Here is a 17500-nt window from a genome sequence, read left to right on the forward strand (position 1 = left end):
GTCCTACAGATCTACACTGGTGGTTTATAATAGTAAAAAAGGTGGTGCTAATCAACACAAAAAAAATGAGAAAAGTGCAATCTGAGTGCAGATTACAACACCATGTATTGTGCAAGTAATTGTTTCCTTCAGACCAAATGTACCCCCTGAAACGTGCAAATGTACCCCTGGGGGTACATGTACCCCAGTTTGGGAACCCCTGGTGTAGATAATAAAGCTTAACGAAGATTCCTCCTTTTAGTTAAAAAAAAATCACATAAAAGGAATCCCGCTGTTTCTTAATTGACGCGTTAATTACATCTCTTGCGTTTTGAAGATATTCAGTCTCATTTACCCACAATTCCACTTCACTTGACGAAACAAAAAAACACAAGCACAATGACGCGTGTACACAGATTCGACGAATCAGACACACAGTGGGAACGAAATAAAAGACCTTTGTTTTGTTCCTACTGTGGCGGTTTCATTCGCTCTCTTTCTCGATCGCTCTCTCGTTCTCTCAGCCTATCTCTCTCTCTCTCTCTCTCTCTCTCTCTCTCTCTCTCTCTCTCTCTCTCTCTCTCTCTCTCTCTCTCTCTCTTGCTCTTTCTCTCTCTCTCTTTTCTTTCCTTCCTCTCTTTCTCTCTCTCTCTTTCCTTCCTCTCTTTCTCTCTCTCTCTCTCTCTCTTCTTTCTCTTCTCTCTCTCTTCTCTCTTTCTCTCTACTTTCTCTTTCTCCCCTTCTTCTCTCTCTTTCTCTTTCTCTTCTTCTCTATCTTTCTCTCTCTCTCTTTCTCTTTCTCTTTCTCTTTCTCTTTCTCTTTCTTTCTCTTTCTCTTTCTCTTTCTCTTTCTCTTTCTCTCTCTCTCTCTCTCCCCTCTCCCTCTGCTTCATTTTACTCACTTCTCTTGACGTTCACAGATTGCAGAGGTAGTGAGCGACGTGTTCGGGTCGAGCAAGTACTCTCCGCTGGTTCCTCAGACGGACGTCGAGAATGGGAATAAGAAAGCTCCGAAGGGAACAAATGGATCAAAAAGTGGGTTGGCTGAGTCGGGTTCTGTGTAGGTGGTGAGGCTGATCCTTGCTTCACGTTTTTTGAGTGTGTAGAATTCCCTGTCTGTCTGTCTGTCATACTTAGCTTCAAATCTTTAATTGTATAATATTATTGTACTTCTTCGTCTCTGTCTATCTCTCTTTATATATATGTGTGTGTGTGTGCCTCTCACTTACTCTGTCTCTCTCTTACTCTCTGCCTTTCTCTTTTTCTCTTTCTGTTTGCCTGTCTGTTTGTTTCTATCTGTGTGTGTGCGTGTTCGTGTGCGTGTGCGTGTGCGTGTGCGTGTGCGTGTGCGTGTGCGTGTGCGTGTGCGTGTACGTGTACGTGTACGTGTACGTGTGTATGTGTACGCGCGTTCGTACACATATGTGTATAGCATACCACCCAAACTTCTACTTACTTAGTATCAACATCTTAGCAGACAGTGGCCGCCAAGGACAAGCAACCGGTGACGCACCACGTATTTCCGCAGGCAACAGCAGCATGGGTCAGGAGGCTCTGCTTGCTCTCTTGGAGGCCCGAGTCACAGACCTCTGCGCTCAGCTGGATACCATTGACCCAGAACTAAGGGATTCCATATTTTTGGTAATTATAAGAATTATTATGTCTACCAAAAGGGGGGAAATCTTGTCTCAAAACAACAACAAACATTACAATAGATAAATGATCATGATAAATATAAAATGAAAATGAAAAAGCAACATATATAAGCCAATTCAAAATGACATCAATTTAATTTACTTCTCAGTATTTTTCTCATTTCTACGCTGTCTGATAAATGAACATATTTCTTTCCACACATTCTCACCTAACCTTTCTGAAAGGACTGTCTAATTTACCCTCACAGGGGCGTACCTAGCGATTTTTAACCTGTAGATGCAGACTTATTAAATATACCGACAAATTGGACATGAACCTACCCTTTATTTGCCGAATACGGAAAAAAAATTAGCTGATAAGACTAGCAACCCCCTCCTCGGCACGCCCTAGTTTATTCTTAACAGATAAGAAATGTGTATATTTTTCCTCTCTTCTAGAACTGCGAACAAGCTCGGTATGCGCGCCTCAAGGAGGAGAAGAGACAAGAAACGGAGATGCGTCGGGCGGAAAGGAAGCAACGCCATCTTGAGAGAGCTCTCGCAGACCCTCCTCCAAAACCGCTGTAGGACTCATGCTTAACAACTGGAATGCCTGTGGATTGAAGATTTTTAACGTGTTGATCCTGTTACTAAAAAGAAAGAGAGAAAAAAAAAAACCTTGGCGATGAACTTCGATGTTTGTGTAAGATTTTTTTTTTTTAGTTAGGATAGTTGATAGAGTCAAACCCTTCTCTAAAACCGTTGTAGAACTCACGATAAACAAATATAGAGTCTGTACTGATCAGGTCAATCAAAAAAGAAAGTAAGAAAAAACTCTTTTGAGATGGACTTCGAAGTTTGTATAAAATGGTTTTATATATTGCTGATAGAGGCAAACCCTCCTCCCAAACCGTTGTAAAAACTCATGCTCAATAATTGGACTAATAATTGTAATATTAATGTGTGGATCAAGTGGCTAAAAACACACTGCGATGAACTTTAGTGTCTGTATTATTTATTTTTCATATGACGATAGAATCAACACCTCCCAGAAACCGCTATAGAACTCATTATTAACAAGTAAAATATTTCAGTCTATGGACAGAAGAATAAAAGAACAATTCGATAAACTGCATTGTGTATACATGATAATATTGTGACTTGATCGAGGTAAAAAAGAACATTATACAGATAACTTTTAAGTTACTGTAATATTGACAATGCGGATTACGACCCAAAACCCCTCTCAAATGTTTAAAAAAGCACAAAAGTGGGGATATCGACTATAATATTGAATTAGGCGGAAGCAATCACATTGCTATTCACAATAATAAATAAATAAATACGCCATAACTACTACGACATTAATGATAATAGGTAGGTCTATATATTTAAAGAAGTAACATGCATCCCTTAGTCCCATTTCTCAAAAATTGCTCATATAGTGATTAAGCCTTTACCGATGGAATCATTACAAGGAATTACTCCGGGTTTAGACCCTGAGATTTAATCAGGGGATTTAATCAGGTTAACATATATTGGAAGTAGTATTTCCTTCGCTAGTCTTACGGTCTTACTAACTGTACCCTCATGATCCAATGCAAAGATATGCTGCAAAAGAATCCAGGTTTCACTGTCATATAGCAAAACTAAGCTACTTCAAGGCTTCAAAAATAAGTTAATTTGGTCTTGCAAAGATACTGGCATCCGGAGAAAAGTACTTGGGTTCAGCTTTCTCCAGTTTCCAATCCATGCAAGTGTTCAAAAGAAGGATACATCTTGGCTCACTCCTGAATTCACAGGAAAGAAGCTACAGGAGCTTGCACTGCACTTCATTCCCAGTACCTGTATATAGGCTTGATATTAGTCTCTTAATCTTTTGAAGGTGTAATCCCGAGTCTCTCCTAATGTGATTCTCAGACAACTTCAGGAGGTGGATTTTGACTACTTGCAACCTATCATCAAATTCATAAAAAAAATTCTCTTTCGGTTTATAAGACACTGATTCAATAAATCAATAAAATAAATAGAATAATAATAATCTTTTTTCAATAATTACCTAACAACTTTTTAAAATATTAACTTCCTGAATGTATTTCCTAGTCCACTTTATTGAATACTTTGTGAATTTTCCAATATGAATTCTCATTAGGAATATATGAAAGTAAATCTATGAAAAAACAGTTTATTTTGCAGTACAACTGGCCTAAGCTGAAACAAATCTGCATCTGCTAATACACTGTTTTTCTCAGAGTCATATAAGATATGTTTTCTGAACAAAACATAATGTTTTGTTATAATTTTTTTCTCTCTATCCTGAATACCTCTTTTTTTTATACATCATTGTTATTAGATTCAATGTTTAATGTATTGTACAATTCAATCAACAACATTTTCCCTTATAGTATGAATTTGTATCATGAATGTTTACAATCAAATAAAATCAGAACATCATGGAAACAAACATAACAGGTATACAAAATATATCTACTTTTGTGTTAGTAACCAATTCTGAAATTCTAGTGAACTAAGAGCAGAAATATAAAACATTGAAGAGAAATATCAAACACTGTATTATATTTACTTTTCAGGTATCCATATGCATGTAAAGCTACATATATCATTATCATTACCTCCTGTGGTCAAACCTTTTTCTGAAACTCTGTGAACTCTAAAAACAAATACATTTTTTAAAAATTGTCTATATCTCCTAGTGTCATGGCTTATGATGGCAAGTGATACAAATGTAATGAATATCATAGTAGCAAGATTTACACGCTTACAATAAGCAACAATTTACAGATCTCCCAAATAATGTTCACAATCGCAAATCACAATGTCTTAGTGTGCGACCAGTGAAAATATCACTTCACACGCAGATCAAATACAAGAGAATGCACACAAGCTTAACCACAACCACCATTAATATTCAAACCGCACAAACCAAGCTGTAGTTTGTGTAATTCTATGTTAAAGCAATAAGGTACATACTATATACTTTAGGTAAGTGTATTAGAGCAACAGTTCTCTATGGTGTTTCATACAAACATTTTTTTGACCTTGGACAAACAAATTCAAGAAATTTTCAAATATTGATTAAAGTGAAATAAAGTGAGCTTTCTTGATTTCAGTTTTTTAAATTAACACGGTCTATCTTTTCAAATATGCTTCACAATGATTACAATAAATATGCATATTGCAATTTACTAAGTGTCATAAATATCTCGGTATCAAATCAACATTTACAAATCTTTCTCAGCCCATTTTAGAAATACTAATACTGCATATATTACTCACTACCATAATAAATACATAAAAAATAATAATGTTAAAAAAAAGTTATAAAAGTTATGAATCCTCCACTTAAAAATATCAAAATTATAAGCAAAATTGTCTTGCTTGTCTACTCATAAAAAAACGGTGTTGCATTAACAGTATTGCATGTTATAAATCCAAGAAAATGTCTTTACATAATAATTGTAAAAATAGATATTTGTATCTGGCCTTCTAAACACAGTTATTTCAACAGGTATGAAAGTCATTTTACAAAAATGAAAAATAGCAGCTGTAATAATCTGTAATCAATCAAATATTACTTCATAGTAATATTGCTGCAAATAAACCCATCCTACCAGGAATGCACTGTACATGCACTGTCCACAGTAGTTTTGTTTTATTTCATTTAATTTTTTTTTTACACATAAGTAGCTCTACAAGGGTCACCAAAACCTTAGTTACAGTCAATTGGTAGGCCTAACTGATCTCACCTGTTCACCTCATTCCTTGAATTTTTTTTGAAAGAAACTTTACATTCTTATAATTATTAATGTTATTAATAACAATGATGATAGTAATAATAGCAGTAACAATAATAATAGTAACAGAAAATAGAATTCTTTTCCCAGAATATTCAAGGAACAAGGTAAACATGGGAGGACAGGTAGGCCTACTAACAAACTCCTTGGTGACTAGGTGCTTGCAGAAAACTATAGTGGATGGTCCACTTCCCCAACTTCAACAGGTTACAATGGACAAGGCATAAATTGCAAACACAGCAACTAATATTTCAATACAACATCAACCAAAATCTATCTGATATTCCTAAAAGGACAAATTAAAAAAAATCTAACAAAAAGAAGAGAAAAATAACAAAACAGTTTAATCTTTAAAGTGCACTGTGCTTTGCCTAGGCTATTAAAGAAATTTCCAGCCTATTTTGTCTATTGTATTTTTCCAGCTAATGCATTTTAAAGATTAAATAATCTCAAATCATGGAATTTAATAAAAGATCTCTACACAGACAAGAATCTAATCAGACTAAATAAATTCTGTTACTGAAAACATCATCTCCAGTTACCTTAAAGTCTCCTATAATAAATGACTTAAAATCCTGAATATTGGTCAATGGGCATTCCGAGTACCTTATTCTGGGATATTCTGGCACTCCCTCCTCTTGGTACAAGGAAAGATGGGCAAGAACCTATTTTCCTAATCAATTTTTCTGAACTACATCAAAGTCATGCAGAGACACTGTTTGGTGTTTTATAAATATTCTGTTCCTTAACCCTATGACAACGGTGCGTCACACTCGTGTGACACAGCTAAATTCCCGATGCCGGGGCGTCATGCCAGTGTGACGTTTTCAATGCAATATTGCAATGGCCCGGCGTAGGGGTTTTCACATAGCGCGTGTCCCGTCAGGAAAGGGTTAAAATAATATTTTCTATTATAAACCGATAAAATAATATCCAAAATCATATTTACATTTGTAGATATTGTCTTGAATTTAAAAAAAGTTGATGGTAATTCTATTTCATTTCAATTTACATTGGAAGTGTCTTACTTAACTGCCAAAAGCTTTCCTAATCCTCTATGACACCTCAGGCAGTAAACAATGGTAGGAACTTTACTTCTGCCACATTAAGTACACTGGTCTCAAGGTCCTCCTCCTACATTTTCTTAAATCTTTCTCTAGAGTACAAACCAAAACATCTTTTGTACTAATTTCTACTTCAGTTGCTGCATTTGTTGTTTACATCAAGTCAGCCCAGAGGAGTGAGGACATTTTTGCCATATGGAAAGGTAAGATACAAGATACAAGTTGTCAGCTATAGATGCCCAATGACCAGTGACAAGGATTATAAGCTGTAATAAACCTTTGAGACAGAAAAGGAAGAAGAAATAACCTGATACCTAAGAGAGAAGCACTTGTGATATGCCTTCCTAAAACAATTATTCAAATGAGATCACTCACACAACTACACATAGCACCTATTCTATATTGAACATAAATTTGTGGACTTTTTGGATAAATGCCCCCAAATTTGTAACTTATCCTACTAGCAGAATTTTCCTGTTTATATGGAGATTAATGTGAAATGTAAAACAGAAGTGTGAATTAACATTACTCCTAATGGCCTGAATTATTTGGAGTGTTGTGTGCGTTAATGATCTGGGAAGAAGAAAAGGAAGAAACTTACTGAAAAGTCTAAAAAAAAAGAAGGAATAATTGGCAGGAAATTAACAGTGCCTTTGATAAGGCATATACCTAATTATAATAACTGTGGTATATCTTTCTTTAATGGTTTATATATAAATATATGTATAAAATATCATTCCATTTTTACTACATATGTATCTGGAAAACTGGAAACCATGGTGGTAAGATAAAGAACCAACTCTGGTTTTCTCCATCCTAAAGAAATACAGAATATAAGATTAATTCTATATGTTTATGTGATAAAAGAAGAAGAAAAAATATCAAGATTATCATATAAAAAAAAACAAAAGAATATTAATAAATGCTTGAGCATTTGATCACATGAAAAATATAATCTATTTTTCTCATTAAGTACTTAAAATGCAATGTTAATAAAGTACATCAGTGAAGTACAGGTTGAAAAAAATAATTCCCTTTTCCAAGGCATCATCATCTAAACCTGACAGAATAATGCATACACACATGGGGGGCTTCACCATTACTACTTCCAAGGCCATTTTTATCACATTTGTGCAAGAAACAAGGAGTTAATTTCTGGTAGGAGTCATTCAGCTATGAAGAAATAAAGAGGACTATCGATAACCAGCACACTACAACAGTCCATGGAAAAAGTCTATGTCTCTCTTTAAAGCAGATATTCAGGTTTGTAAATAAAGTAAATTAAAACCAATCTTCCTAAGCCGTCGTTTTATCTATGGATTATTGAGAACAAATTCCATTCATTGATGTTCAACAGAGAGAATCCAAAGGACATGTCTTCATTACCACTCCCATAATAGAGTTTACCTTCTATCTTCTCTATATAAATCTATTAATAAGGAAAAGAAAAGTAGTCAAATTACTTAACCATACATCAACTTCTTTCGGTAATATATCTGCTATATAAGGCTTATTCAATTGTGTTATCAACCATTCACATCGAGACACCATTGCATAAGGGCATTGCAAAATGGAATCTATTTCCAAAATATCTGATGCATGGCACTGGAAGTATGTTGAGCCATGCATACGATTATAGTTGCACTGTCATACTTGTGTGATTTTTTATTATCACTACTTCCATTTCACTTTTATAATAACAACCTAATTTTCAAAACTGGCTCTCATTACTGACCATAACCAAGACATCCCCAAGTGCCATTCTCACCTGTGACTCTTTTGCATTAAGGCTTACTATCTAATAAGTACATCGGGAAAAAGGATATTTCATCTAATATTTCAAATCATCTGTAAAACAACTCCAAAATATATTTTTATAATTTTTGGTTTCTTTGTTTTTGCTTTTTTTGTTGTTTTTTTAATCAAATTGTAACGGTAAATTCTATGAACTCCTGTCATTATTCACTCTTCTGTAAGAGGCTACCAAAAATCATATGCAAAAAAACAATGAACAATGATTTTTTTCTGAATCACAAATCAAAAACATCCTTGCAAACAATGGTAGCCACCTTCCCTGCTGAGTGAAGGGCCTTGTGCTATAACTTGTATTTCTCCTTGAGGTGTGAGCAGAAGTTGATGTACTGTCCATCCGCAAGCTTCTGTTTGACCTTCTTCTGTGGTTCATCGAAGAGTTGCACACCTTCCAGACCCTCATCCTCGAGCTTGTCTCCAATTTCCACACTCTTCCCCCCAGTACCCACCTCCTTGTCAGCCCCAACCTGCAAAATAATTCCCTGGTGAGCAGCATCCTGCAAAACAAACGGACAGCAAGTCAACCACAATCACATCTCTCGTTGCTGGTTTTGGTCACTTGGAAAAGAAGACTACAAGGAGAAAGAGAGAAAAACAGAAAAAAAAATCAACACGAGATTAAACTTTTACCCATGCTATCAAAAGAAAGGTGTTTAGGCTTCCACTTAGTACCTGATCTTGTTCTGTGAGTAGTCAGCTGGATAGTCATATGAGAGATATGGAAGACCTAGCACCTTTCTTTCAATAATGTGGTTGCTAGTCTATTCTTACACACAATCAAAAATAAATAAATTAATTAACAAAAAAAATAACAAATGCTATATCATAGAGCACATCTAACATAATATGCATTTCCTAAATACAAACATGCAAAGTATGGATCAGGATTTACTTTGTGAAGCAATGAATCTATACATCATCTATAACTTGTAAAAATCCTATAAGGTGAAATGTCTAATTCTAACACCAAAAAATACTGTTCTCCTTTACATATCTGAACTCATTATACTCTGTATACATGATTTGATTTTGATAAGTTTATTCATACTATATACAGTGTATACACATGAATAGGCATAGGAACTATGCCTAAATGGTTTGTACACTTCAAGTTAGATTCTAAGACATACATTGTTGGTGAAGCAGATATCACTGTGACCCTGGCAATTGATATGCTAGGGCAAAGCTATACGTAAGACATAGTAATGCATGTATATCACTCTAGAAAGACCTTGCAATTTAATCTATTACAGGCAAAGCCCTGTGTTTACGTAATATATGTGATAAAATGCCATCCTCTATAAAGGATGTTACAATACTGTACAATGTTTTACGTTCAATATACACGAGTCACACTGCAACTTGAACTATAAAAGTAATGAAATATCCACAAACAAATCAACTGTCCTCTAACATTACTTTTCCTTCTTTATCTATTCATCTTTTATACTTTGGTCTTTCTTATTACTGTCATGTGGCATGTTTATTGTCTCTATGTAAACCTTACTGATGATAGTCACATTGAAAAGAAAAAGTATTAATTACTTATAAAAGGGTATAAGTGAGACTGAATAGCTACCACAACACAAGAGATGTTTCGGGTTACCCCGTCTTCAGAACTAAATATTACAACAAGCTTACAAGAACACATATATATATATCAGTCAAGAGCTGACTAATATATATATGTTCTTATTAGCTTGTTGTAGTATGTAGGTCTGAAGACAGGGTAACCCAAAATGCGTAAATTACATCTCTTGTGTTGTGGAAACTATTCAGTCTCATTTATACCCTTTTATCCATTTGTCACAATAAATTTGGTTAATTAATGAGTAAACATCAAGGGTATGTCTTTCACTAATTATAATACTATTGAGTGAAAATTTCATACTTTATGACTTTACAGGTATCAAATATCATTAATCACACTTATCTTTTATTTTTTTCACACAATTATCAACAGAAAAACAGTATAATAAATAAATCATATGAACTGGAATTTATTTTTGTAGTATATAGAAGCTGTCAAAACATGCAAGCCAAAAGACATCAAAATGTGCAAGAGTGAAAAAAAACAAAACAAGCACAAGCTACCATTTTAAAAACCAGCTGAGAGATGTAACAATTTTGTGGCAAGAACATGATTGAAAAAGCAGAAGCAAAGGTAAAGCACACTCCCTCATGATAATATAATGCTGCGTTCCCAGAGCCTTTGGGAAATGAGCCAATCCTGTGGGGAAAATTCACATTGGATTACAGTATCGACACAAACATATTGTGTAATAATAAGAAAAGATCACTTGAGAAAACTATAAATGTTCGGAAACATCTGAACAAGAAAAGATCTGCAAGAATGTAAATGAAAAGGTCCAAGTAAGTTTGATGAATAAAAACTGGAGAACAAGAAATAAATTCAAATTTCAATTATGAGACAGCAATAAGGCATATGATGTTACACAGAAAGGAGACAAGATGGCAATATAGGAAAGGGAAATGATACTGACATTACAATACAATAGGGTATATGGTGTATGGAGACACACCAGATGGACATGTAAGAGAAATGACTAAGAGACATTTCATAAGAAGGAAAGCTTAAAAGTAATCAGATAAAATGGGTTAACGATTACATACAGTAAATTTATGTGGTATTACTGTCTGAAAGGAAGACAAGAAATGTAAGCCATAATAAGAGAACACAAGTAGAACCCCTTTTCTAAAGCTGACATGACAGACTGCTCTCAGGCTATGTGAGTGATCTCCCACCCTAAGCTGGTGTACTGGCTTTGAGATTTTGTTGGTTCAGGGAGAACTTTATCATTTCTGTCTCCCTCTGTAGGGATAGTGAGCCAACACTACCCTCTCAGTTTATTAGACCATGATATCATTCTCTCGGAGAGCTGGATTGAAAAGAATAAAATGAAACAAGAAGAATAAGAAGAAAAAGAAGAAAAGGAGAAAGTAGAATGAGAGAAAGGCATGATGGATGATGTCAAAGAGAGAGATGAAGATCTCATTCTGGCAGCCAAAGCCAACATAAAAGCAAACCCAAGTACAAAGAAATAGTACTTCCAGTGAAACTACACTGTCCTAAATCTGACAACAGGTAGAAGGCCCCTATTTCCAAATAAAGTTTTGTATAATAATAATAATATATGCATTATCCATGTAATTTTTTTTAATATACTTTTTATATTTCATTGTCCTCCAAAGTTTGAACCTTAAGCTGCTAATGATGGGGTCTAATTTGGCTGTGCCTGGTCATATCACCAGGGTATTTCACGGGGGGCTATTTGTAAGCTGAGACATCAACCAGCTGTTACACACTTGATTAACCCACTCACGCCGGATGACGTGCTGACACGTTTCGTGGTTTTCGCGTCAGACGTCGCCGACGAGATATCTGGCCAAGGCCGGCGCTCGGGGTGAGCGAGCGGGCAGCCCAGGCTCGCGGCCCGTGCGCCCGAGAATCTCAAAGCGTTCGGATGACCTCGGTATAGCGACCGTGCAAAGCCGGAATGGCCCCGGTGTGAATGGGTTAATAGACATGAAAGCCAGCCAAAGCCATGAGGTGACGTTCATGTCATCCAGTAGGAAGACCAGCCAAGCCAACTCATGAACGTATTGTCATAAGACAGTAGATGGTTAAACAAAGTCTAATCATAAAATGGAAAGATAGAACTGCATTTTTTTGTTCTTTATAAATACAGGATCATAATGTCTATGAACTGGAAACCACTTGAACCACCCAAATTTTGAATCTTTTTTAATCCTCTGATCTTAAAGTCAATTAATTATCTGGCATAAATGAACTGGAACTGCCAAAGTACTGAATATATAGAGCCCGAAGTCTAGGTGTGCCTCATATTACATAAATTATACACTTATGCCAAAGTACATGGTGCCATATCCAGGATTCTTTAAAAGGTAAGTAGGAGTAGCTGAATGTATAATAAGAGAGCACTAAGTATAGATGGTCAAGGCTATATGCTAAGGGTCTGGAGGGAGCAACATTTACCCTACCAGAGATTTTTAACATTTGAAAGGCATTTTCTAAACACTTTGATGTTGATTAATGCTGTAACATGACTTTAGTAGCAATAGGAGATTCAAGCACTCATGGATTCAGTGAAGAAAGAAGGGAAATATACATATATATTCACAAACATTTTCCAGAAACTATTTGCACACATAATTTGATCCATTATTTTGTTACCAAATTTTGTACCATACTTATTGTGTTGCCCAAGTTATTTGCATATTTCTGTCTGTCATATATCACTCTGTTATGGGGATGCAATATATCACACAAATACCCTCCAATCTGTCATATGAAGCGAAGGCCTCTACATGTAAGAATCAAGGAACTTTAGCAAAGATTTTGTCTGTGCACTGTCAACAACATATAAAGAAAACCACAACCAAACAACTTCTATACACTGGTATTAGACAGTTCTCAAGATCATATGAAATTCTTGGTTGTATCTGTAACGTCTCAACATTAACTGGCACTGATATCAAGCTCTTCACGTTTATATAGTTCACAATGACTGTGGGCTATTAATGAACTTGTTCCTTGCTTCTCCATACCCATTTGCAATATTTACCTCATCATCCACTTTAAGAATAAACAAGAGACAACAACCAAGATAATACTTTTTGAAACAAAAAGCAATTCTCTACCCATTACTTACCTCAAGATATGTTTCAAAAATGTCTTTTGCTGATTCTTCCAGTCTTTTAAATTCTGCTTTGTAACCTTGTACCTCTTCATAAAAGTCTATGTATCTTGTTAGCTCCCCGTCTTCCACCTCCGATTCCTTCAGAAACGCCCTGAACGCTTTAAGGCCCTCAGGATCCTGAAAGTTACCAATTAGCACAAGTTACAATTTAAAGGACAAGGAAACTAAATATTTTCAACAGCTACTATATCAATTCCATAAAAAAAGGAAAAAGAAAGAAAGAAAGCGGGAGGGAAGGAGGGAAAGAGGAAAGGAGGGATGGATAGATGGTTATAGGGAGGGAAGAAGGGAGAGAGAGAAGGAAAGAGGGAGGGAAAGAAAAAGAAAGAGAAAGAGAGAGGGGAGAGGGAGAGGGAGAGGGAAAAGGAGAGGGAAAGGGAGAGAGACAGAGAGGGAGAGGGAGAGGGAAAAGGCGAGGGAAAGGGAGAGAGACAGAGAGAGAGGACAGAGACAGAGAGAGAGAGAGATGAAAGATCTTCAAAAACTGAATTAAACTGCCACAACAGCACTTACACTTAATAAAGCATTTATCGACGAAACCCACTTCTCCAGCTGGGGCTTTGATGGCGCCTTAGGCTTTGGCGGAGCTTTGGCCTTGTCATCCTTTTCCTTCTCGTCTTTGGGTTTCTCTGTCTTCGCTGCGGTAGCCATGGCCTCCTGTCGTTACCAGTACCTGCCAAGTGAATCACATGAGCTTATCATTGAAGTGCCACTGAGGTATCAGCCAACGGATGTGCTGCGTGCCGGATGTCTCATAGACCGGATGCTTTGGACATTTGATTGTAACAGGAGTCTCTTGCCTTTTAAAGAGCCAATTCTTTTACTATGGGATGTGAAATTAACTCTTCTATCAATAAAGAAAGAAAAAGCATAGGATTATGTCTATAAGTCTTCCCCTCCTGGTTTCCTTTATTCAAGCCATTAATAATAAAAGTCAATTAAATTATACAAATGGAAATCAAACACAATAGTATACCTGTTAACCAATCTATTTCTTGTTTGTCAGTCTCTTATCTACGTATGCTACGCAATTCTGGCTTATCTTCATCTTATCCTTACGTATGTTTACTTGTCTCCATCTACCCTATCTACCTATTAGCTCCCTTTCCTCTCCTCTCCACAATCCTCTCCTTTCACTTAAATTTGAGATTTAGAATGGGTTACATATCTAAAAAAAAAGATAAAGTTATATATCTCACAGAGCTATACTTCACATAAATTTGTGACTGCCTTTCTTAGCATATCTAATCCCTTTCTCCCATCACTAATGTCCTAATATACATACAGGGACTACAAGCTTGGACCCACCTTGTAAACTTCTAGTACCAATAAGGAATAGTAGAAAATGAACTCAATAACATTTCCCTTTTATTTTTTTGCCTTAATATATATAAATATATATATATATATATATATATATATATATATATATATATATATATATATATATATATATATATATATATATATATATATATATATATATATAATATACAGTATTGGGAAAATTAATAGACAATTTTTGGGATTCTTCACTTTTTTATCTTTAACCCTTTCCCGACGATATATATATATATATATATATATATATATATATATATATATAATATACAGTATTGGGAAAATTAATAGACAATTTTTGGGATTCTTCACTTTTTTATCTTTAACCCTTTCCCGACGGGGCACTCGCTACGCGAAGGCCCCTATGCCGGGCAATTGCAATATTACATTGTAATCGTCACACTGGCATGACGCCCCGGCATCAGGAGTTTGGCTGTGTCACACAAGTATGACGCACTGTTGTCATAGGGTTAACACCTCATATCTTCACAAATAAATTACTTACATTGCCTATTTTTTGTAATAATGCAGATAAATCTTTAGACTCCATAAAATAATTGATTATATAATGATTATATCATTTTTTTAATGATAAGAATCATGTTTTCGGATTGTTACTCGTCTCCACACAAAATTACATCGTCCCTCAGCCTTGTGTTCCACACATAACCATGTTCCCGGAATTCCAGTTTCCGGTTACTAATCATTGTTTATATTACCTAATATGTGTGCCAATGTCCCAGTATCAATTGACCCATAATTAGTCGTAGAAGTCATTAAGGATAACCTATTGAAGCATCTTGGGCAGAGGAAAAGACTTAAGTCAGGCTAATTTTTCAGCAATCAAAATTTATCTACAAGAAACATCCTCGACTGTAAAGAAATCGCTCATAAAGTTGGTGTGTCATTATCTAGCGTGTACAGAGTGAAAAGGAAGATTGAAAATATAAAAAATTACGAGCCAAAACATGTTGGAAAGTGTGGGAGGAAATCCTGTACCATCCCAAGACAGGAGAGAATTCTCGTTGATATGGTAAGAAAAGACCGTTCAAAGTCGTCAAGACAACTAGCAACTGACTTAGTGGACTATGATGTACAATGTACACTAGGGTATTTCAATAATTGCAACTTTTGAAATGTCATCATGACTGTACAAAAATAGGCTCCATATATCATAAAAATGAAATGTGAAAAAAATCAGCTTGATCTGATAACATTTAGGGGTTGCACTTTTCAATTTAATATATTACGCATTTCCGCGGAATTAGGGCCGCGCAGCGGACGAGGTCCACGCACTTCGAACTTCCTCGCTAACGTTAAGTGATCATAGTTCCCTTCCGAATCATAATCAAATTTGTGTCTTTAGGTCATCAAGTTCCATGCTGACCTTGGGCATTTAAATATTACATGTAACAAATTCTTCACTGAACTTAGGCACTTAAATAACGCATATAACAAGTTCCTCGATGACCTTAGGTCGGAAGTCTTTCATACTTCTATTTCGTCACTGACCTTAATGGCCTATAAAAGTAATGCCCGTGTTTCCTCAATAAGCATATAAATGTTAGTTAATGAATAACATTATTATACATTCCAACAAGCTTCTGTTGTGTTGCTATGTGTTTGTGATATTTTAGCACGATATAATTCGCTGAAAGTTATTAAAATTCAAACGTTTCTGGACGAGAAAATGCTTCGAAACCTGTGACTGAATTATATCAGATATTTGGACTGAAGACTATTACTAAACTAAATGTTATCACAAAAGTACTAAACATAAAGAAAGTATCTTATTATACACAGAAGGAGAGTTTGAAAGTTTCGTTTATTGGTACTGAAATCGTATCTTTTAAAGGCAAGAGACAACCGAGAGAAGTGCTACAAGAAGACACCGAGTGGTATGAAGCAAAGTTAAATGGTAGTGCTGGATCCCTTGGTTCTGTTGACCATAAAGCTACTAAAAGGAAGGTATACAGAAATAAGAGGAAATGTAGTCTGGCAAATAAAATAACTGAGTGACATTCAGGAATATGTGAAAACCAAACAGACAATGAACATGACAACGGAAACCAATCTTCGTCAACCTTAGAAAATTTGTCCACTCCTGATAACTGCCAGGAAAGAAACGGAAATAATGCAACAAATTTTATTAGACTCCTGTAGTGGAAACTGCATTGTGGTGGAACGTCTCCAGTGAAGCTGTACAAGAGATACTGATGTTTTTTTTTTTTTTCAAGTAGTAGGCCTTGACAGCAGATTGATTCCTTCAGATACTACCATATTCCACAAGAAAAGGGAGGCAACTATTGGTAAAAGAGTTGACACTCTAGCTTCATTGAAGAAAAATAAAATATGAACAAAAACAATATGTCATAACTTCAGGGAATTAACAGAAGTGATTGTTTTTTTTTTGGATATAAAGGATGAGGTCCTTTTTAAGTGGCCAATTGACTTTAATGCTATTGACGGGTAACCATTCATGAACTACTGGACAGACAAGCAAAATTATTTTGTCTTGAGTCCTTAAAAGAATTTAAAAAACATGACATTGCCTAGGATATTTGTGCCAGTTGGTGTTAGGTGGTTAGGTTATATGTGTTCATCATTGCATGTTTGTATCACTTGATGTTGTACTTGATAAATTATAAAGTATTGAAAATGCTGATTTGCCATCCCAGACAAAAGTTGGCTTGAAAGACAATCTTATTAGATGCTTGAGGACATTGCAAAAGAACCCTACTGTTATCAAAGGTATCTCCAAGATCCATTTCTTTTGCTGGCGAAAAGCTGTCATTAGCACCGGGCCGATAATATTTCAGACAGCATTTGGGGCATCTCAAATGTGTTCAGAAGTAGGGATCAGATTAGGGTTTGACAAATCCTACTTTGCATCCATCAGTAGATATCTGCATAACACAGATATTATTTTCATGCCACTCTCTCACGATGCTGACTGCATGCATGAGGTATTTGGTATGTTGAAAATGGGATTGGAAAAAGCTGGATATACAAACCAGCCAAACTGAAAGATCGAATTCGGTACAATTTTTCCAATGAGACGTTATGCAACCTCAGCACAGACAATTTTGTGAATGTCCCAGGTTTTTCGGAAA

The 17500-nt window shown here is 35.5% G+C and overlaps 2 protein-coding genes across 11 annotated transcripts in view; one reads left to right on the forward strand and one right to left on the reverse strand.

Annotated features, from left to right (window-relative positions):
• Positions 1-8920, forward strand: part of LOC122251506 (uncharacterized) — a 22617-nt gene extending 13697 nt beyond the window's left edge. The window contains exons 8-10 of the mRNA XM_086531262.1: positions 900-1014; positions 1454-1620; positions 2073-8920. Of these exons, the coding sequence (XP_086387388.1) occupies positions 900-1014; positions 1454-1620; positions 2073-2201 (411 nt within the window). The 3' untranslated portion in view covers positions 2202-8920. The remainder of the gene's footprint in view (positions 1-899; positions 1015-1453; positions 1621-2072) is intronic.
• LOC122251507 (uncharacterized) overlaps positions 3785-17500 on the reverse strand; it is a 28180-nt gene continuing 14464 nt past the window's right edge. For 4 of the 10 annotated variants that reach the window (XM_086531325.1, XM_043013506.2, XM_086531327.1 and 1 more), the window contains exons 2-4: positions 13560-13719; positions 12999-13163; positions 3785-8771 (exon numbers count right to left, since the gene is read on the reverse strand). In XM_086531325.1, coding sequence (XP_086387451.1) covers positions 8589-8771; positions 12999-13163; positions 13560-13697 — 486 coding nt within the window. In that variant the 5' untranslated portion in view covers positions 13698-13719 and the 3' untranslated portion in view covers positions 3785-8588. Of the gene's footprint in view, positions 8802-12998; positions 13164-13559; positions 13720-14022; positions 14047-17500 lie in introns of those variants that run through there. The other 6 variants (XM_043013504.2, XM_043013503.2, XM_086531322.1 and 3 more) reach the window with 3 other exon arrangements.

The sequence above is a fragment of the Penaeus japonicus genome, unplaced genomic scaffold, assembly GCF_977035675.1.
Source record: "Penaeus japonicus unplaced genomic scaffold, GWHDUDI00000001_assembly GWHDUDI00000035, whole genome shotgun sequence".
Taxonomy (NCBI): domain Eukaryota; kingdom Metazoa; phylum Arthropoda; class Malacostraca; order Decapoda; family Penaeidae; genus Penaeus; species Penaeus japonicus.